Source organism: Rhinolophus sinicus, linkage group LG10 (assembly GCF_036562045.2).
Source record: "Rhinolophus sinicus isolate RSC01 linkage group LG10, ASM3656204v1, whole genome shotgun sequence".
NCBI lineage: Eukaryota > Metazoa > Chordata > Mammalia > Chiroptera > Rhinolophidae > Rhinolophus > Rhinolophus sinicus.
The window spans coordinates 64,802,148-64,825,101 of record NC_133759.1 but is presented as its reverse complement, the minus strand read 5'-3'; the positions used below and the strand labels follow the sequence as shown (position 1 = coordinate 64,825,101).

Genomic DNA, 22,954 nt, shown 5'->3' with positions numbered 1-22,954 from the left:
CGAGAGCAGGAAAATTGATAGGAAAGGAGACAAGCAAACCCGAAAAAGCAGAAAGAGCAACTGGGATCACACTGTCCGGGCCCAGTTAGTGTTGGGGCAGGTGGTGCTAACCACCCTGAGACACCTGAAGGCTTGGCAGGAAGTCCAGAGAAACACTTGCTGTTCTTAACAAAGAGAGTCAAGCACCGATAGAAAGTTCATTTGAGTTCACTTGGCTTCCAGAGGGCAGAGTCTTGTACAACTCATTTGAGAAAAAGTCCCATCAAAACAGTAAGAAATAGTCAAAAAGCTTTGGTAATATGTTAAAAAGGCGAAATTACTTATCTGGAAAATTTGCTTGGCTGGAACACTTTGTTTATCTAAGTCCCTGGTTAAATGTGATGTGATTGCTACAGCTTTTGCCCAATAACTTGCTTTTTGTCCAATAATTCTCCTTAGAAACAAGTATTTATTATGGGTTCTCTTGTGCCACCTCCTTTTTACAATCTTGGTTTATAACGTACAGATACAATGATAAGTATGTAAAAACAATGCGGGCAAACTTGAAGCTTTCACTCATGTCTTCTTCCCTGCCTTCCCCTTAGATGATGAAGTGGTAGGAGTGAGCGTGAGCGTTCGGGACCGAGAAGACGTCGTCCAAGTCTGGAATGTAAATGCCTCCTTGGTGGGTGAAGCAACCGTTTTAGAAAAGATCTATGAACTTCTGCCCCACATATCTTTTAAAGCAGTATTTTATAAACGTAAGTGCTTCATTTCCAGTTATTTCCTTCTAGATAATTCTTTCATACTTTTAAAAATAGAAACTGTGTTGCAAATGAGGGGAAGGCAGAATCACTTGAAATTCTATAATCCAGAAAACATTTAAATAAAATACATTTAAGTGTTTTTTTAAAAAGCAAGTTCAGTCTCAGAAATTAAAATGAGATTTAATTGTCTCTTAAATGCATGGCTCAGAAAAGGAGATACACATTGTATTTATTATTTCAGACATTTAAACCTGACCTTACGTTTGTCATTCTCAGAAAAAAAATTACCTTCTATTTGAAGCAATAATAACAACAACAAAAGTTATTGTATGGACTGGCAGGTAGATATTCAGTCATCCCTTCATGAACAGGAATTTATAATGTGTAGCATCTGTATTTGTGAAGGAACAGTTCTGAGCATGGGTGATTGACTGTTCTCCTGAAATGCTAATGCATCCTCATTGCGGGTGACTGGGACACAGGCCTAAAAGAGGAGTCATGCTCAGTGCTGAAATGTTAGCAGTATGAACAGGTATGTGGACCCATTGTTTCCATCATGATTCATGTTCATTGCTTTTGTGTGCTCTCTTGAAAAAGTCATTTTTGTCATAATGAAAACAGCTTAGTGCTATTAAACCAATGTTTGGTAGATCAAACTTCAGGTTACACTTTCAACATAAGTTAGAGTGAAGGATTGGCAGCCCTACGCATGTATGATAAATTTTCTATTTCCCAAACTGTTCCAAGAGTCAGTAACCCACTTTTTTAATGACTGTAGTTCATTGAATATCAGATGCCCTGGATGATAAGTATTATTTTAGTATTACTAAGAAAGAAAAATAAAAGGCTCCCAATTAAACTATGACACGGTATTGATTCCAGGGGTTTTTAGATGTGGACTGTGAAGTGGGGGGAATACATCTTAGACTTGCTAAAACACATTTCATTTATTGTTTCACTTTTCTCAACCCCTTGCCAAAACAGAGGGAAAAAAAATCCAATTGTGTTTCATGATTGTCTTAGCATGGTGGCGGGTATAAAACTAAGGCTCTCTCTAAGGAGCCACACAGCACAGACCACACAATTTAGGTTTTAGCAGTGAGACTGACCAGGCGCTGCAGATGTCCAGGAGGTCCTCCACTTCTGAACTGGAAATGAAAGTTTAAATACAAGAGACAGATGGTGCCACTGCAGAAGGCGCTTACTGGCGGTGTGGTGTGGCAACTGCACATCTGTAGATACCATTTCCATTCCTCAGGGAACACTAATTGTGTTTTCACTCCAGATATTAATTGAAAGGTCACTGAGGGTCTTTTCTTACTACTCCACAAAACTGACCGCAGCAGACACTCTGGAAGGAAGTGTGTTCCATTGCCATTTATGAACGGGGCTAAAAAGTTCTTTCCTGCTTTTGAACCAGCTCCACATGTGACTCAAAAGAGAAGAGCAGTTTGGAACGTTTAAGTCAGACACTCTGGATTTTTGTCCCATTTCAACAGTGTGACCTGGAGCAAGTCACAGTGTATCATCCTTTCATTTTCTCTGTAAATGGTGAGGAGCTTGGTCTGAAATGATCTCCAAGGTCCCTTCTACTTCAAAATTATATGATGAAATTTCTAGGTATTGTGTTGATTGGCAGCAGGTTCAACACATGAGAGTTTAATTCGATAATCAGGCCACAAAGCGCGGGGCTGATTTTAGGGCATCCCATCAGGTGAGACTAAAGGATGAGTCCCTGCTTAGCTGTTGTGATGGGCAGGAGACAAACTTGGGGAGAGGTTGCAGTTTGGCCAGTTGAGTCAAGCAGAATAGGCGCCCTAAAGCTAGATGCCACTGTGAGGTTTGTGGGTGCTGCAGAACTGGCTACGGTCTCAGTAGAAACCCATAGTTGAATGGAATAAATTCACATTTAAAAACTCAAAGATTATTCACATAAAAATTTCAGTCAGAAAAGAAGAAGCAGTTCTCTTTATTTTACATAAAGCAGGCAGTCCTTTTCTCAGTCGGGTCATATACCACGAGCTGCAGAATTGATTTGGAAAAGTGAAGTTTGGGCAGGAATCTGATCACAGCGTGAAGAACGGTCGTAGCGTGAGTTAAGTTAGAAATGGCCAGCTCCACACTTTTACTGTCTTGTTAATAGGATCTTGGTGGAAGTATTCGCACATGTACCAGAGCCGGGTGACATGGCAGATTGCCATGTAGAAAGAGCTCTAGCATATTGTTGAGGCTTCTAGCACGGTGGGTGAGGGGAGGGCTGCCGATAAGTTATATGTGAATTGGATAAAGATTGGTTATTTGACTGAGAAACTCCCAGTGTATAGAGACCCCCCCCCACCCCACAAATGCTGTTAGGTTATTCAGAGCAGCTGAATGACATGTCTTTTCTGACCTGAGAATTGTTTAGAGCAGACGTTGGCAAACTACAAACCTCAAGCCAAATCTGCAGCGCGTACACACACCGCCTGTTTTTGTATGGGCTTCAGTTAAGAATGATTTTCACATTTTTAAATGGTTGGGAAAAAATCGAAAGAAGAATTACAACACATGAAAATTGTATGAAATTTAAACCTCAGTGACCACATGTGTATAAAGTGTATCGGCACTAGAACCGCCTATCTGTGTGCCTAGTGCATGTGGCTGCTCCATGTGACAGTGGCAGAGTTAATGACTGGCAGAGACCCTGTGGCCGGCAGAGCCTAAAATATTTACCCCATGCCTCTTTCCAGAAAAAGTTTGCTGAGCCCTGGATTCCAGCGTTTCTATCTTCCCTTTCTGCCAAGGCTTACCTGAGGTAGACGGAGCTTCCTCTGCTCCCCAGGGCTCTCCCAGGCCTGAATTCTCTGATCTGCTGTCTCCACGAGCCATCCAAGTTGCAGCACGTCAGTGTCTCAGCTACGACCGCCCCACCGTGTCCCTCATTCTTATTACGAATCTTTGGACAGTCCATATGTCCTGATTTTGTAATATGCAGCTCAGCATCAACATGAGCTCATGGTTCTCCATTTGACACAGCAGCACTGTATATTTTATTGCAGAGCAGACCATATTTTCTTCAGTGTCTGCCCTGAAAATCTTTCTTAAAAGGAAACAAAAAGAGAGCAAAAAACCAACATAAGTGAAATATTTGCAAAGGTCTTCTTGTGAGAAATGTTCAATTAAATCAGTTTGGATTACAGGCCTCCCTTAGGAGTTCAGCCAACCAGAAGTGATCTGCGGAGTTACAGGTGTCCTTCTAAGGTTTTATCCTAGTGAAGAGCAGGGCGGGGTGAACATCCAGGATGAGCCTTTAGGGAAGATGGTCTGTGCCCCACCCCGCACCCCACACTAGTCTGAAGAATTTAGTCCGTATTAAACCCAGAGAATTGGGAGAGGATAAGAGGAAATGGGCCACCCAACGTGTGCCTCCAAGGACACCGTTACTGCTGGTCCGGTCACGGGGACAAAGCACTGGATCCTGAGTCACCCTTGGCTTGTCAGACCCAAGCAATGGAGACTTGTCCACTTGAGAGAAGGGAGGCTGCCCTTGCTTCATGGTGATAGTTAAACAAGGTCCAGAGAGGAGATTTTCAGTCTTGGCCCCTTTGCCTTGGAGGAAATGTTATGTATTTCATAGGTCTCCCCATTTCCCACTTCCACTTTTTAAAGTTTTAAATCTTTGAAAAGTATTTTTGATAATTTTTATTCTAGAGGTTTTAATTGTAATTAGTAATTTTGCAAGCCAGACAATAGAGCTGGGGAAAAACAATCATTGGGCAAAATAAAAGACCCATCAATTTTATGAAACTTCATGTCCCACAGAGGGTGTTCAAAGGTGGGGAGACATAATTGTCACCACCCTTGTGTTGTTCTTTGTTTTTATTTTTATTCCATTTTATTTTTCAAGATAGGCTTGTGAATGGCCCATCTTGGTTAACATGAGGCCCCTGCCTACCCATGCATTCTGTGGGGTGCGTTTTTTCCCTGCAGCATTTGCTCAGAGCCCAACATACTCTGTTCATCAGCTTGTTGGATTACTCATCGTCTCCAGCACAGCAAGAAGAAACAGGCAACATGCCCATTGCTTGTTTATTCCTTGTTTTAATTTTCATTATTACGTTTCTCAGGAAATGCTCGCCTTAGCTAACAGTTACTGGCACAAAAAGGTATTTGAGTTCTTGCCAACATTTGGGAAAACTGAATGAGATGCCTTAGAGAAGGGTTGCCCCATCCTTTGCTTAAAGTTTTCTTTCCTTTTTTTCTTTTTTTTTTTTTTTTTCTGTCCTTTAGCCCATGAAGAGCATCATGCTTTTGAAGGTGGACGTGGAAAACACTAATTGCACTCTGTAAAGAATTCTTTGTGCTTTGCTGATTGGTTTTGGAAACGGTCTTAACAGGAGGGACAGTGAAGAGAAGACTTGCCGAAGTCCGATGCTGGTCAATTTAGAGTGGGTTTCTGTCCTTGCAGATTGGGCAATTAGGGCTCAAAGTGGCAGGTGGGGTGTGGGAGATTGTGTGGGTTTCTACCATCATATTTTTTTTTTATTTGCTTTCTAAATGTTCTGTTCACTCCAATTTTTTTTCCCCTTTTAAATTCCTTATTCGGTCTAATTATTGTTTTCTACACTCCCCTTTCATTGAGGCACAAGAAATGGGTTTCCCTTTAAGTAGCTCTGCTGTACCTAGTTAATGAGAAGATGCATAATCATGACAATACTGCTTTTGAGAAACCACACTGTACTTTGAGGAATACTAGCTGGTGGAACCTGTCTTGATTATTTGTTGTGACACATTCCTATGTACTATGCACTGGGCATTGTTTTTTCTGTCCCAGGGAAAAGAAAAAACATACTTAATCAGATTTTGCACTGACGGCACACACATCTTTTATTTTTCCTTTTTAAAACTTTATTTATTTATTTATTTTTAGCTATAAAAGGAAAATAATAGTTGGGTTGCCTAACATGTAAACTATAATCACAGTTGATAAATCAGGATATAAATCAAACGCTAGGTTTTGGATTCTATGAATATATTTCTAACCAGAATTTCATTTGGCCTTTCCAAAGGAAGGTTTAAGGGGTAGCAAGGGATTCCTCCAAATAGGAAACCTTATATTTCTGATTGAAAAAGGAGGCAATATTTTAATTGTCTGAATCAAGCTTCTCCTGTGAGGAAAACCCTGCATGTAAGGGTTTCCACGTCAATGCATGTCATTTCCGGTAATCGGCAGTCCTCCAACCCGGGACTGCCTGCCTTCCATTCAAGAGCAGGAAGTTCAATCTCATTTCCAGGATGAAAGTGAACACGCACAAAGTTGAACTTCGAGTGCATTCTGCTCATCTTAATTCTTTGGAACTGTTAATACATCACCTACTATGTTGCCAAAGAAACACTGGTTTGAGAAGAAGCAGAAGCCTCCCTGAGGAGCATGGAGCCATGCTCAGAATGTGCACCCCCCTTCCCGCGCCCCCAGCTTTCATCTGAAAGGGCGGGGCCACTTGCAGATTCTTCCCGCTGGCGTGTCTGTGGAGTCGCAGCCAGCGCCGGCTCAGACAGTGCAGCCAGGGCCCCGCGCTCAGACCTCCCTGGGTCCGGGATCTCACGTTCCTCTTGCAGTGCCAGCAGAGACCGGTGGGCTGCTTCAAGTCCTGCCTGTGTGTGCAAATAAAAGTCTTCTTTCAGACATTTTAAAGGACTTTCAATAATATCTATTTTTAAAAGCTGTGCCCCTTCACTTGCATTACTACTTGCACATCAACCATAATAGCAACGATCAGTTTTTTAAAAAGGCTTTGTTTCTAAATTTGAGTTTCTTCAGTGATTTCAAAATGAGGCATAAGGATGTCAGACCCATTTCCCAAAAGCTGGAACTTATTTAACTTATTTAACTTATTGTGCTAACATCCAACTTGTTTTTAAATTATTCATCGAGGATTGAAAAAAGGTATTCTGGACATGAATTAAAATTCTTTTTTATAATATAACTATTTTTCTGATAGATTAGAAAAAGGATATAATTGAATTACCTTCATTATAATTGTCAGATATATTCCATAATAAGTGGATTTTGAAGTATTTTTATTTTTGAACTTTATTTAAAAGCATTGTGATGACATGTTCAACTTTTGCATGTATGTAGCCTTTGAAGTAAAAATAAAATAAATAGGAATGTTAGGCTCACATTAATGTCTTCTAGTTTCTGTTGTTTATGATCATGAAACATGGCTTAAGACACAAAGTAGATTTTTGTCCCAGAGAACTCGTGCAACTGTTTCTGACCCTGTGGAAAATACCAACTGTAAGAAGGATTTAATTTGCCTAAGTTAAGAACCTATCATCTAAATTGCTTTAAGAGAGGATTTTGTCAGATTTTGCTTTGGAAATTGTTCTAATTGAATTTTTAGTTCATAAGAGACGCTGAATGAACTAAGCTGATTTAATCAGTTAAAAAAAAAACCCTCTCATTACTTTCTTGGATTAAAGAATCCAATACTCTTTTAAGATCCCAGGGAATATTTTGTGGATCATGTGACTTTTATGTTAGGGCAGTGTACTCATCTCGACCGCTGCTGGGGAAAGTGAGATGTCTCAGTAGAATCCTATTTTGTTTTTGTTTTTCAGCGAAGTCCTTGCAGGTGCAGCCTATACTCTCCACACAGAGACACACAGAAACCAGAGCTCGCTTTCTTGTCTGTAATTCCTCAGGGTCTGTGATGCAGAGGCAGGGACTCTGAGACCAGTGTGCTTTTCTCCTCCCATTACTCCCCAGGTTGTCCGAGCTCGGGGCTTCTTACATCAAGAAAGTACAGCTGCTAAATGCGGAGGAACAATACTCACTTCAAGTAACTTGCTTGTATTTCAATTTGCTTTTGCAAGCACTTCCTGAAATGCTGACTTTCTCAGTTTGAAGACTGCATTTCCGTACACCCCCGCCACTTTTTCACATTTCTGAAATGAGAGTGTAGTTTACAGTGAACATGTATACTTAACGTAATGTGGCTATTGAATTCATGGTACAACTGACAGGGGAAAAAACACGAAAAGAATAACACAGCTCTAATAAACCTTAAATGAGTTTAACTTGACTCTAACCTCAGCTTTCTTCTTGAATCTAGCTCATATCTACATCATGTATCTATTTAGTCACAAGACTTTATATTCTAAAGAAACTTGGAAAAAAATTAGGTCCACTAGACACAGTGTAATATCTACCAACAGGACCTTCACCAAATCTGTTTTTTGTTAAAGGAAATGGGGCTAGCTGGGCACAAATGTCTGCAGGCTACATCCTCCTCCAGGCTTCCTTAAACCAAGAACACTCAAAGTCTGTCAGCCTAACCCCCCAACAAGTCACCCCAATCAAACACTAATTATCTGATCCAGTCTGGCCCCTGATAAGAATGTACAGAATCAGACGTCCTCCTTACAACAGTTCCCATTTCTCCCTCTCACTCTCAGTGACCACAGCAGTGTTGCAGTTTGGTGTTTGAAAATCATCTTGGTAGAGAACACCCTTTCGAGCTTACACAGGGCTGACAACGTTTGGAGCGGCCACATGGTGGCGCTGCCCTCCAAGCCGGCGGTTCTGGCTCCGCAGCGGAATTTCTCGAGCTCTGCTTGTGTAATTAAGAGTCTACTGCATTTTGCTCTTATAATTTTATAAAAATTAGATTCTACCAATAGAAGTTTAGCTCTCCTACACCTAATAAAAATGTGTCAAAGACAGACCTCTCCAGATGTTGATTTAAAAAACTCTCAAATCTTAGGATCTCATTGAGCCTAAAAAGCACTTACGAAGAGAAAGAATGAAATAAAGTAACATGTAGAAAATATTTCTTCAAATATTGTACCCAAAGGGGGGAGTTAAATTACGGTTTGATTTTTTTTTTAGCTTTCTGAATATGGAACTCCCATTTAAAAATATGTCTACTGTTCACCTTTCCTATATTGTATGTTTCTGTAAGATTTCATTTATTACAAATGAATAAGTAGAAGACTGCTTGCCGTAGTTTATTTCTTAAAAGAATGTATTCACATCAATTGAAAATTACAAGAGTTTGGTGACTTAGGATTGTAAAAAGCCTGGATAATTTTCTCAACAGCTGAGAGGAGTTCAGAAGGTGAAGAGGAAAGAGAGAGGAACGAAGGTGCAGTGGAAAGCCGCTATGAACCTGTGCTCCTGTGTAGTACCTAGCGTGGGTTCTTCTTCTCCCATGAGGAACAAAGCCCAGATAGATTCCTTACACATCTGACTATACTGTTCTGTTTTTATTTTCTATTGGCTTTTCATATGCATGAAAATCTAAGCACACTTCTTATTTAGGTTAACCCATTCAGACTAAAAGTCACCATTTTGTGTGGTAGAGGTACCTTCATCCTGCTGACACGACATCATTTTTAAAAGAAAACTCACAGACTCTTAGAATTTCGGAGTGGAAGGGGCCTTTGAGATCATCTACCAGTGCTTCTCACCTCTCAGCATGCAAAAGAATCACTAGGTGCTTGTTTAACGTGCAGATTTCTCAGCCCAAACTTGGACACTGATTCAGTCTGCTGGGGAGGTGTGAATATCTGCCTTTTTAACAAGCTCCCCAGTATTCTAATGTGGATGGTCCTCAGACATCACTTTGAGAACCTCTGATTGTATCCACCCCACATATGACAATGACAAAGCCTGTCCTCCCCCAGCCCTTTCAGGTGACCCGATGAGACTGTTTAATGCCAACAACCTTATGAAGGTTGGAGAAAGCCATTATTATGAAGACTTGAGAAGATGAGGCTTGTAAATAAGAACTTTATGGCTAGGACCACAGCAGTAACAGGTCGCCCGTGTCTGCAAGTCCATAATATAAAACCTTTAATACAGAGTGGTGGCTTTTTTCTAAATATCATTTCAGTCTGTTAAAAAAAAAGAAATTAATGTTCAGAAAAAGTAGTTACTCCATATGTACAGTAACTACTTTTCTATAATGTCTTATGGCATCTGGGGTTCAGCATCATTGAACAAGATTAAATGAACGTTATAGAGCTATAAAATTGCATGTAAAATAACGCAAAACTGTTCAAATCACTATCAAAGTAGCCTGGGAATGAATTTCCACTAAAATTAATTGTCACTCCTAGATGTAGTTTAGTAAAGCTGTTACTAAACTGGAGGGATTCTTGAATACAAGTGCCAAAAAATCAAATAAGTATTCTCTAAACTACCTGAATGATAAGCAAAAGTCATTGTAAAGTCAACATTGTTTTGTCCATCATTGCTGCTAAACTTCAGAGTCCCATGCATATGTGTGTGTTGGATGTAACTTACTAGAATATCCAGTAAAAATCACCTCTTGGATATTCTATGCACTTGTGTCCTTCAGAAATCATGAGGTTGAAGGAATCTGTGTTAAATGTTTTTGTTTGGGTTGCTGCCTGAAAAAAGTTATCAACTCACTTAATGAAATGCAAATTTTCTTTATGAAAATTTCAACTTCTAATATTTAAGTCTAATGTTTAAACTTTTATATTGGAGTAAGTGTTTCTTTGGGAATTATTGAGCTGGCAACTTAGTGTTATATAAATGAGCATGAAGTAAATGAGTGTTTCTGAGTTTTCTGTAGAAAATTAATGGTACCTCTCGTCTTTTTACATATGAAGAAGCAATGGTTACTGAAAGTTTAAGGCGAAAATTTTAATTTTTAATACTTTACATTATATGACAAATGGAGAATATTAAGGAACTTTGAGCATTTAAATAAACTTACAGGGTTTCTGTTTTCAAATAGAGCTGTTAATTTTGTGAGCCTACATTCAATCCCACTCTCCCCCGCCCCCCAAATTTCTCAGACCTTAATCAGGTAATATAGCTGATAATTACTGTATGGTTTTAAAAAAAAAAGTTTTAACCATCTTCTCAGTAACTGTTTAATAACAAATCACCATCTCTTTGCGTGTATACTCACTGCAATTTTAGTTTCATTTAAATGATCACACAAAGGATTTCAGAGCTTAAATTAATGAGTGTACTTTAGCGTGGGGCATCTAGCACCATTTGTCCCAAATTTAAAATCTTATCAATTGCATTCCAAATTCTTCATTATTTCTAATTGTCTTACCTGTGTAAGTTGAAGCAGTTTTCTTTGCCTTATGTTTTGGATCTGCTTGTGCCCCCACCCCCATTGTATACCATCTGTGCCCTGTACCGTTGGGCCCTTCACATATGGCTCCAAGCTGGTGTAATGCCCTGCCTTTGATCTGGCTTCATCCAGTGATTTGCTCAGGATTTCTAAGGTCACACTGAAAACTTTTCTGTTCTAGTTATTTTTGATTTTATATTGTGTGTTGTGTTTGATGTTCGGATACATGTGAAAGTTGCTTCTATAAGTCAGTAATTTTTATTCCAGCCTTTTGCAGCCATAAGGTAAGACTAGACTGTACTTTTCTTACTTGAAAATATAGTCAGTTATGTGTTTCATGCAAATGTTTAGCATTTTCATGCAAAAGTTCTTGCAGTTTTCTAATTTGGGACTGTATTGCTATGGATTTGTGCTCCTTCCTTTTTCAAGTTATAACTTTGAGGGGTGTGTTTTAGTGTTCATTGGTTTGGAGAAGTTTATGTTGAGATCTTTTCTAATCTCCTGCTAGTAATTCTCACTCTGTGATTGTGTTCTATAGGATAGAAATGGCGTTCTCCCCACCTCAGGTCTAAAGTTTCATGCATTTTTATTAACCACATTGCTTCATCTTAATGGAGTTCCAAGTGTGTGTGTGGTGGTAGTCCTAACCCTGCTGATTCCAGCACATGCCGAAACTCATGCGTGTGACGCCCCTTGCATGCGGTGCCTGCGGTGCTCTGACAGGGGCAGTGAGGTCTGCTTCTTAGTCTCCCCTAGTGAACACTCACGACGACTGGGCTCATCTTGGTCTTTTAGAAAGCACATTTCACCTATTTTAATTCTCTCTCTTTACCCTTTACTAAGAGTGCCTTCATTGTAGAATCAAGTACTCTTATCTCTCTTTTTGTCCTCCAATTGGCCTGTAACATTCAGTTGTTCCCATTTAGCTGAGTAAAGTGAAGCTGCTCCTCCTTTCTGGGTGTCTAGTATGTCCCTTTAAAAACAAACAAAAAATACCAGCAAACTTTTTTCTCCCACTCATCTGCACACTTTCCTGTCTGTCACTGTAGAAGCCAGCAATTCAAGACGATGTATGTGACACCCAATTGCTTTTAACGTGGTGAATTTAATGAAAGCTTTGAGGGGCAGGGCACAACACTGTGAACACTTTAAGATTTCCTAATGTCTCCTTCTCATCCGCTGCCTTATGTTGTGTGGACCTCCTTATCCAGTGGTTATCGCTGCACTTTTGGGGCATGTTATTGGCTCTTCTATGAGCATAGGCTCTGCCCTCCCACATAAGACGTAGCGTTTTAGGGCCTGCCAGTGATTCTTTTAGTGCAGTAACTGCTGTTAAAGAACTTTTAACTGCTCTCATTAATGAATGTATTTTTTAAAAATCTCTGGAGTCCTACAGGAAGATAGGACTTTTGTTACAGAAAGATTAGAAAACAGTAGCATTGACAAGGCTCAGCAAGTTAAAATGTATATCATTGAAATATGCATCTACTTCCCAGCACCTGGCTAGGCCGCAGTGCTGACTAGCCTGTTTCTTGCCAGAGAAAATAAGTTTAAATCATAAGCATATTTAACTAGCAAACATAAATCGTAAGCCCTTGTAGTCCATGAGCGTGTTGAACTCTGGTACCATTTGTACAGATGGTACGGTTAAGTGTGTGTGCTCTTCCCAACCTCAGAGACGTGGACAAGCTCTTCCTCCCCAATTTTCTCTTGCACTCAGGACACTTAAATCATTTGTTTTTGCACAAATAGAATTCTACAAAGCATGGACCTAGAGGAAGATTTCAGGTCTTAGGCCAGTTTGGGTTTTTTTTTTCACTCTCTTACTGGAGAACGATGGAAATGAAAGTTAAACACTAAAGCCATGTTCCTTTTTTAGGCAAAAATAATTGGCGTTTCGTGAAGATAGCAAGTTAGGAAGGACAGGACTTTGATTTTCAGAATATATCTTTAAAAAAATAACATAGAATCACAAATAAAAATTGAACAGAAGTCTTTTAACTTTCAAAGAGTGTTCCCCAGGTGGCTATTCTACAGAAATACTTTTAGATACTGAAAACAAAGCTCCTATTGTAAATATATATATATATATATATATATATATATATATATATATATATATTTCTAAAATGTGGTAAAACAATAACATACTCAAGCTGACATGCATTGTGTGGTAAAATGTTAACATTTTGGAAGCCAGTAAGCATAATTTATGTAGTCATTGATTTTATTTTATGAAACATCACTTCTTAAAACCTTCTTATGGTAAAATAAAATAAAGAGACAGAAAAACCACCCAAAACCAATGTGTAACTTAGTAGATTGTTATGAGGAGAATACTCTTATAACAACACCCAGGTTGAGAAATACATCTTGGCAAATCACCCAGGAGCCTCCTTCATGAGTCGCCTCCCCTCCTAAAATAACCATTCCCCTGACTTACAGTAGGCACGTCTGTCTTTGCATTTCTTTCTGGTTTTATCACTCAAGTGATAAATGTCACTTTTATCATTTTGTATAGAAGCTTCTATACTAAAGAAAGTTGGGTTCACAAAGGTTATGTGTAAGCCCCTTAAGTGATAAGTGCAGAATGACACTCTGTAAGCAATTGCTACCCCCATAAATCAGCAATTTGGCAGTTTGACAAGCTTCTGCTGTAGTGTGTGGCTCTGTTCATAGCTACCATATCAATGACAAGAACTAGCGTATATGGAGTTCCATGCCATCTAAGCACACAGATAATTTACTTCTCCCTAAAACCCTATGAGGTGGATACTATTGTTGTTGTCCCCATTTTCTGTGTGAGGAAAGCAAGGTTCAGAGAGGTGAAATAACTTGCCCAAGGGCACAGTCTGTCGCAGAACCAAGACACATGTAAGGTAGCGCCCCAGCCTGTTCTCCCAGCGCTAGGCTGCCCTGATGGAAGGTAAGGATTCTGCTGGAAGAGAATTTTGAGATTTCTTATAAGAGCTTGTTTCTACAGCAAAGGATCTATAGCTTTAAGAAAAATACTGAAAAATCACTGGTCTAGTTCAAACTTTTCCTTGTGCAAATGAAGAAATGACCCAGAAAGTATATAAATAATTTGTTTAAGCAGTTGGTGGCAAAGTTGCAGCCAGATCCCCAAATCTTCTGGCTGTTAAAAATCAATGAGTTTCCGTCATTTCATACCCTTACATGGAAAAAGTGCACATTTCTAAACTGCTTCGTTGTATCAGTTCCACAAAAGCAGATTTGACTGAAATCGGTTTATAGCTAGGGCACTCCATCCCCTTGCTTACTTTCTCAAGGTTCTAACTGGGAACTAAAAAAAAATTATAGTTGACGTTTGCTTTATGCGCATGCCTAACACTCTTCTCCAAAGAATGTACGAGAATAACACATTTGGCTAGTGTGGATGGCAGGTGAAAAAGAATTACTGGTGTAGTGTGGGCAATTCAACATATTTATGGCCAATTCTGGATTCTCCCAGCACAGATGGATTGTGCAGCACCCTTCTTCCCCTTCTCACTGGTGACCTTTAACTATTTGTGTTTACAAATGCTGCCACCAGGGATTGGAAGGGAGAAGAGCAGAGAAGATGGGATCTGTTTCTTGAGCAGAGTGTTATGTGTCCTGGTAAAATGATTGGAGCTTTTGGTGGGGACTGTGGGAGTGTCTCGGGGTTGGACCGCTCTGGGATGCCCAACGGAGCCTCGGATGTTAACCATGAGAAGGGAAACAAGCTGGCATAATGCAAAGAGCTTAGTTTGGAATTTGCTATATTGGGTTGAAATCCCTTTAGCTTGTGCCTTGAGCAAGTTACTCATCTTCTCTGAGCTCCAAATTCCTTACATTTAGATGTGAAGAAGGTGGAGTTTCTTCAAAGCAAATAACACATTTAGGCACTCAGCTCAGTACTTTGGTCACGTAGAGAGTTAGTAAATGGTGCTTCCATTGGTTGACCGGATCCATTTGTCCATACAGTAAAGAGAACGAACTGATCCAACTTTTGCAGTTTCCTTGTGAGGTACTGAACTTCCGTTATTTGAGGTCCTGCAAGTTGGTGGTGGTAACACTGGCCAAACCCACTAGTCTGCGAACTGCTTGTCTACTGATCTTTCTACCTCATCAAACCATATTGGGGGGAAATCTGCCTTCTTCACTTGAGCTCTCTGTTCCTGACTTCTGGGTCAATTTGCTGTGAACCAACTGAAAACCTGAGTGAACCTTCCAATTAATTATTTTCTAAGGATGTTACTGGCATCATCACTCAGGAATATAAGAAGAAGTTCATTTGAGGCAAATGTTTTCCAGGCTGAATAAATTCCTGTTGAAGCCTAAGTCCCATATTGTCCCCTGTGGATTGTAGGCTCTTATTGGCGGAGCACTGGAGGTCGCCACTGAGAGTTCCCGGCATGACCTGCATGTATTTTAATCCTTGATACCTTAACGGGAAGGAAAGTTCATAGGCAATAATAGAGCTGAGGTGAGGATTGTTTGGGATATTGTCTCATTCACTCAGTAAGTATTTATTGAACAATTATGATATGCTTGGCGCTGGGGGTACAAAAATAAGCAAGACATTGTCCCTTCTGCATGGAGCTTGCAATGTAGTCGATTGGTAAATGTCATTAAAACTTCTGAATGACTGGACAATAAGAAAGGCAGGAAGTATATGTTAAACATCTTTGAGTCCCATATACTATGAACTCAATGCATGTTTGTTTGCATGAAGGAATGTTTGAATGTTGTCATAAGCAGTGGTTTTCTTTAAGTCAAATCATATTAGATTTCTGAAGCTGAGTGTTTTCACTAATCTCATTATTGTTTTAAAATTCTCTAATAATAGTTTTGACACTGAATTCAGTAACCACAGAAGCTGTTTATAATTTGTTGGTGCTTTTCAAACATCTTGAAAAGCCAAACGAGCCCTTGACTTTTGCTCAGTAATTCACTGCGTCTTTATGAATATACCTGAGGGGTAACCTTCATACAAAGGCCTGTGCACCAACATGTTAAATATGGGGATTCTTACACTGTGGAATGTCTAAAGAGTGCTCACTCTGTAATTTTTTAAAGCCCTGTAATTCTCTATAAAGTATATATAGCATCTGAACAAGAAATATGACACTAACTCTAGGATTAAATAGCATCTCAGGGCCACTGCCTTGTGCATTTTCAGCAGTTTGGGAAGTCTTGTAAGTGCAGGTTAACGAGACCAGAACCTCCAAAGTGAGCATCTGTCCCCTGACCCAGCTGGGGACCTCTCCGATTATTCATTCCAGAAGCCTGTGCTGACACTGGGCTCAGCGCTCTGCATCTCCCACTCGCAGTGGTCTTTTCAGATTGGCAGGAGGTCAGACCCTTCCATCCGCATGCTTTGTGTCGTGGCTAAATGTTTTCTGGGTCTTGCTTTGTAGCCCTGATAACTCTATTTTCAAAATTAAAGTAAACAAAAGGAGACCCTGGGGAGGGAGTGCTCCAACTCTGACCACTTGTGGGAAAAGGATTTTTTTTTCTTGACTATTGTAAATGAGAACAGGCAGCTGTGCAGAGAAGACCTTGTTCAACTGGGCAGCACCGCTGTTCCGCCCGCTGGCCTGGGCTTTCGCAGCCCACGTTCCTCCTTCTACTTCAAAGGCCTGGGGCTGAGGGATCACACATTTTCGTTGATGACAAATTAATCAAACTTGATTTTCTTGGATGAGATGGATACAAAAGAACTACAACTCCCCAAGGCCCGAAAGTCAATACAGCGCTGCTGGCTCTGATTAGAGCAACAAAAGGATATCTCGGAGCCGGCTTCTTCCCAGCTCCGGTCTGGGCTGGGGCTGAAAGCCAGCCGGCTTGTAAAGCAGAAAGGCCTTATTAAAACACATTTCAGCTGCGACCGAGTGCATGGAGAGCTCTCCTGACAGAGAAAATTACTTTTTAGTAGATGCTCACCTTTTCTGAAGAGCAAGGTTTCCGCTTAGAAGAACCTAAAGGAAGTAGTATATTATGATTCTGAAATGTTTATAGATCTCCCCTTTTATGTTTCTGCTGTGAAGATGTTAAAAAAAGAAGAAGAAGAAGTCGGCCTATGATATCTGGCAAACGTTAGAGAAGCCCGCGTTTGGATAGGGAAATTTACTTCTACCTGGTTAACAAGGAAATTCCATGCGTCCGGGGGATTTATGTGCCTGTTAAAGCGGGCCTGGGACACGGTGAAGGACGGGGTTTCAGAAGGCATCCACGGTGCGCCCGCTCCCGCAGCCCACTTGTGGGAGTGAAGTGAGCCTCTGCTAAGTCGGGGAACACAGGCTTTCAGGGCCAGCCTTCTTAGCTGCGCTTTCATCTGCCTGTTCTGTGCAGCATCCAAGGGCAACACTGGCACCCTTCCTGGGTGTCCTGTATTTAGAAGAATTGCTGTTACACAAAATACAGTCCCCTGACTGTCCCTGGGCGTGTCTCATGCCTTTCCCAAAAAGGCTTTGAAAAATGAAGGGTTTATACTTTTATTTTTCAATTTCAGAAAGAAGGCTTGGGTGGTTTTTCCCTTTAATATGTGGGCCAAACACGTGGATGTCCCCACTGTGGGTTCCCGTTTTATACGTTTGTCGGGTCCACTTCCACGCAGCGGAGCCACTGGATATGGGTGCTTGGTCAAGATGTCCTCAGTGGCGGGGGGTCACATGGGCCCCTTTCGTTTCTGACACTTGGTTTGAAGATTCTTTATCCAATTATCTTCCTGATCCTGACAGCAGTTTTCAAAATGTTTGTGGCATTCCAGGACCCTTAATAATTTAAAGCTGTATCTTAGATTCCAGAAATGAGCAAAATGTGTGGAAGACTCTACCTCTCCTGTGAGCTGGCTCCAATGCTATGTTCCCCACACTGTGACACAGCTCCAGGCTGTGGGCTGAAAGCCCATGGTATCTCTAGCCCTCCCAACTCCCCACTTCCCAGGTCTCTGAGGGTGAGCCAAGGTCCCCTCCACCATGAAGTCTGTTCTGAGCTTTCAAGCTTGCAAGGAGCCTTCCTTTCTTGCCACGTAGGAGACACTTGAATGTCCCTGTACCCCCCTCCCCGAAACCCCTCCCCACCCCCAATGGCCCAGGCTCACTCCAGTGATCTGTGAGTGTGGCACTAACTTGCAAGTCCCCAGGCCTTTTCACACCCCTCACTCAGAGTCCCCACCCCACACACAGGCTCTGCTGTTTGTTGGAGGAGGAGTGACATTGCCACAGCCTGTCAGGGACCTCGTCCTTAAGAAACCCGCCCTGCACTCCTGCAGGACTGCGTTTGTGGTTGGAAAGAGCACCACGCTTTAAGTGAGAAGACTAGCTCTTGCCTCCTTGCACCCAACCTGCTAGTTTTGTGACTTTCAGTGAGCTCCCTGACTTTTCTGAGCCTCAGTGCGCTCATCTGGATCTAATGAATGCCCCATCACTGGGTGGGCATTGAGATTCAATGAGAAAATATGGATGAAGGCCCTACAGAAACTGTGACGTGCTGTTCAAAGCATAGGTTTCGGTGTTACTGCTTTGTGGTAGGTACTACAGCATTCTGGTCACAGCAGACCTCGGATTTTAGGTACTTGGCCAGTTGTTTTAAAATCACATTGTAGAGTCCAGAAACTTTTTCTTTTTACAAAAATCCTTTTTTTGAGGATGAAAGTAATACATGCTCACTTTAACAAATGCACACAATAGCCACCCCTACATTATTTTTATTCCTAAATAATCTCAGTAGTAAACAACAGTGTTTATGGATATCTGAAGATATGCAAGACAGTTGGGCTGCCAAGGGCCAGCATTGGGTGAGGGCAGTATGGCACAGCGGTAGAAAGGAAGGAAGGAACATTTAGTAGGAAAAAGGAGGGACCAAAGAAATCCAGTGAGTCTTGTGGAGAGATACTCACCTTACCTCAGGTGATAGTTTATCAACAACACCTGTCTCCTCCCCGTGTTTAAAGGAACCGTAGCCATTAAGCTGTATTTGTGTGGGTCCAACACCTATAGGATTTTCTTAACTCTGTACCTAGAAGTGAAGTTTGAGGGCAAATAAAACCCGCAAGAGCGCCTCTGACTTTTCTAGAGTTTAGAAATCACCTCCTATAGGTAATTAAGTCATCACTCACTTCGATCAACAAATGTATATTATCTCCACACCGAGAGGCAGACTGTTGGCCCTGAAGAAACTTCAGTGGAGGTTTGTGGTTTTCAATCTAATTATTTTTCTTTTCAGTGTTGTATCTCGTCCTCAAGAATGGCATATGCCTCTTGTGTTTATGTAGCTGAATTATAGTCACTGTGACAAAAGTTGTGCACTGTTAATAGCTTCTACTGGACATTTTGCTAGAATTTGAGTATACATCAAATTCCAAGAGTATAAAAATAGGACTTACTTTGATGTTCTCTTTTTTTTGTTCTGCTAAATAGAATGTTAGGTCTCTCTGTCCATGTGGAGCCCCCAGACACAGCAGCCCTAGACTGTCATTCAAACTCGAGGGCAAAGGTCCAAGTCCCATGGGGACTTCACCAGGACTTAGAGCCAGCCAGTATGCTGGTGTGATCTGAGGCTGAGGACAGGATTTCTGCCTGTGCGAGGGCCTCCAGTGACCTGTTCTAACAGATCTCAGTAGCCATTTCACACATCTATTTGTATATTTCATTTTTTACAAAACAAAGTTTAAAATCTTATGTGGCAGACAAAAACACCTCCTAATTCATAGAGCAAAGCGTGGGAGAACAAAATGTATTTATCTGTGGCGGAATGCAGGTTTTAAAGGCAGGTTGAGCTAACACCTATTACAGTGATAGACTTCTTAGCTCCAATTCTTATATTTTCTTCATCGTATGAAGTTCAAAATAGGTGAAACTATTTTTAAAAGTTGTAGAAATTCTAAGGTTAATTTTTAGCGGAATAAGTAAATAAAGCACTCAACCCACCAGATTTTTCCCAGTCACCATCCATGTGCCATCTGCCAGTGTCACCCTTGATAAACTAACCTGTGTGGTTTTCACGGACTCCCTGCTGGCTGCCTTCCAGTTCACTCGCTGGTGTCATCAAGAGACAGCCATGAGCAGCTGCGCCTTGGGGACCTGCAAGAAGGCTTTGCTGTGAGCAAGTCCGTGAAGGTGCAGAAGCAACTGGGAAAGTCCTGTCTCTGTCAGCCAGGCGGTGGAGTGTCGTCTCGAGCACAGCAGGGCTCACAGCAAGCTGGGAGACCCTCTCCCAGGACTGCCATTTGACAATTCTAAGCTTCTGCACAAGTGAAGGCCCTTGGGCTTTGGCAGTTCCATGATTCCACGTCCCTGGGCACAAGCCCAGTGACCAGCCTCTCTCAGCGGCACCTGTCAGACACAAACACGTGTGGACTTTCTTGGCGGGAAGATAAATCTCCATTTACCTTTGGATATGAATGGACTTCCTAAATCTGTGGTAGCTAACATCTGATTATTCAAAAGCAACCTAGGAAGCAGTCACCAGCTTGAGTCAGGGCCCATCCAGTGACACTCCCTTATTTCATAGCTGAGGTACCAATGCTTAGGGAGGAAGTGGCAGAACTGGTGAGCCCAGGGCGGGGGCTGTGCTTCAGCCCCCTTACTCCACGGCTGGCTCCCTTTTCCTATGCAATTATAACTTCACAGTTGTTTAAATAGCGTATCCCTGTACTCGACTCAGCTTTTCTTTTCAGAGCTCCATTTATTCTATGCTAGAAATTTTCACTATTTTTTTAAATGTAAGAATTTAAGGACACACCGAATCAATTTCAGTGGCTTATACCACTAGGTGTACAGTAAGAGAGGGTCACCATAGGCGTCATTGCTTTAGGGCTACTCAGGAGGCCACAGGGCTTGGCTCAGAGCAGGTGGTCAAAGGATCCACAGTGTATGAAACAACCAGCGCCGAATGGCAGCAGGCACCTGCCAGCTGGAGGCCTGGCAGTCCTGTGTTTGGTGTCTCACTGGATGAGGTGGCTTCACTCTGACCTGCAGCTGCAGTCATCACCCCTCGATCTAGGCCGCTGCCTGCAAAGTGTCCTCCTGCCACCCCAGGGGGAGTGCTGGTCCCAGAGCGATGCCCCACCCATGCACCTTCGCACCCAGGCACCCCCATCCAGGCACTCCCCCACCCAGGCACCCCCTCACCCAGGCACCCCCCCACCCAGGCACCCTTCCCCATAGTGGTCCTGCCAGGTGGCATGGCAACAGTTGCTTTGCTGACTGCGCACTCTTCACACGCCTTGTCTAGGCTTTTAGACAATGTACTTTTGTAATAAATTATTATTTTGACAAAATGAGCTGCTTCTTGATTCAAAAAGCAGATTTTAATCCACCAAAGAACTTTCCTGAAAGTAAAGATTTACTTTCTGTGTTAGAGCTTTAGAGCTGCTCAAGGTAAAAATGTCCCTGAATACATGTCCAGGGAAATCTGCTCTGGGAGGAGAATCAAAAATGTAAAAGAAACACAAATTTTAAAATCGCACAACTTGCGTTTGGGCCCATCCTCTGCCTGCCCCTCCTCCGCGTTCTCAAGTAGGAGGGCCTACTGTTCTTATCTTCAGATGGAGGTGACCGTTTTCAGGGAGGGTCTTGGCAAAAGGGAAGTATTAAACTCTGTCTAGTCGAGTTCAGTTTTGACTGTTTACTGCCTAGAACCCAAGAAATGCTCCCTTGCTGTAAATGATGCAGGTGAGCTCAAGCCCTGGACCCCAGCTGCCAATGCGTGTCGCCTGTCTGAGACACAAATGCCAGGCAACTGCTCCTCAGGCTCGGCTTGCAAACCGCCTTCCCTCTGTTCCTGGACCCAGATTTCCTTTTGTGGAGCTGGGGTCTGTCTTATTGGAGTACTTCCCATGTGTTTGCTAAAGAGATATCACCACCAAGACATCTGCGGAGTCTCCAGGCTTTGAAGTACCCACAGGAAAGACAGCAAAGAGAAACCGGAGTTACTTTGAGTTTCCCGGGTGGGTGGACGTATTGTTGGTTTGGTCTGGTTTTACAGTAGGTGGGGATGAACCCCAAACCAAAGGTGCCAGCGCCACCAGAAATGAAAGTCTCTTCATTTTTGTCCTACCTGAGACAACAGCTTTAATTTGTTTTTTTAATTTAAAGGAATGAAAAATAGAAGCACACATCTAAGTGTTTAGTTTCCCCTTCTTCAAATGAAAATTCAGATCTCTGTGTGCCTTTAAAGCATGTGTGTTTCTGCATTCATAACTGTTAAAATATATGTGGTATTTAAGAATTTACCAAGTGTATTTGTGTACTGTAGCTGTAACAAATCAAGGTGATCAGTGTGTTACCATAGTTTTGAGATGTATTGACTGAGAGAAAGATGCAGATATTTGCCCAGCATCACTTAGCCAGTGAGGGGTAGACCATAGCCCATCTGATTCCAGAGGGAACACTTTCCAGCTAAGACACACTTCCAAGTACTGGGGGAGAGTGGCCTGATACTGAGCTCGTTCCCTTCCACGTGCCCCTCAGATTGTGGAGCCATTTTTTTTCCTTGGGGTGGAGGCCAGTGTTCATGTCTCCACAGATAAAATAGAATTACAAACTTAAGCAATGATCATAATACAATTAATGACATTGATCAAGCACAGACTCTGCCAATTCTGTTATAAATTACGTGTATGACCTTCCTTAATCTTCACAGGAACCTTCCTTATCCAGTGAGGTGAGGTGACCTGCCCAAGGCCACATAGGTAGAATGTAGTGAGCCAGGATTCCAATGCAGGCAGTCTGAGGGCAGCCCCTCATCTCATAACCACTCTCTCTGTACTTATAAAACACCTCCTAATACCAGACCTGTTATCTGCACTACCTCAGTGAGTGATAGCCATCCCCATTTTCCAGACGAGGAAACAGAGGTCGATGTCTTTAGGTGACCTGCCCAAAGTCCTAAGACTTAGGAAGTGCTGGAGTCAGGATCTAAAAAAGGCTGTCCATCTTCCAAGCCAAACCTTGGACCCTCCTGCTCCATTGCATGCCAAAATATGCTGTCTACTCTGCAATGCATACAACTGCAAAAGAGCCCTTGGGGGTGGGCCCCAGAAGCTGTGCCACCCAGTGCGAAAAGAGCGTGGTGCACCTACTTACAGCTGCCCATGCTATCCCACATCGCGTGGGT

General features: G+C 41.9%; 1 protein-coding gene across 7 annotated transcripts in view; it reads left to right on the top strand.

Moving 5' to 3' along the window:
* EIF4E3 (eukaryotic translation initiation factor 4E family member 3) overlaps positions 1–22,068 on the top strand; it is a 109,592-nt gene extending 87,524 nt beyond the window's left edge. For 4 of the 7 annotated variants that reach the window (XM_074313293.1, XM_074313294.1, XM_074313292.1 and 1 more), the window contains 2 exons: positions 585–740; positions 5,016–7,819. In XM_074313293.1, coding sequence (XP_074169394.1) covers positions 585–740; positions 5,016–5,062 — 203 coding nt within the window. In that variant the 3' untranslated portion in view covers positions 5,063–7,819. The other 3 variants (XM_074313288.1, XM_074313290.1, XM_074313291.1) reach the window with 3 other exon arrangements.
* The last annotated feature ends 886 nt before the right edge of the window (positions 22,069–22,954 follow it).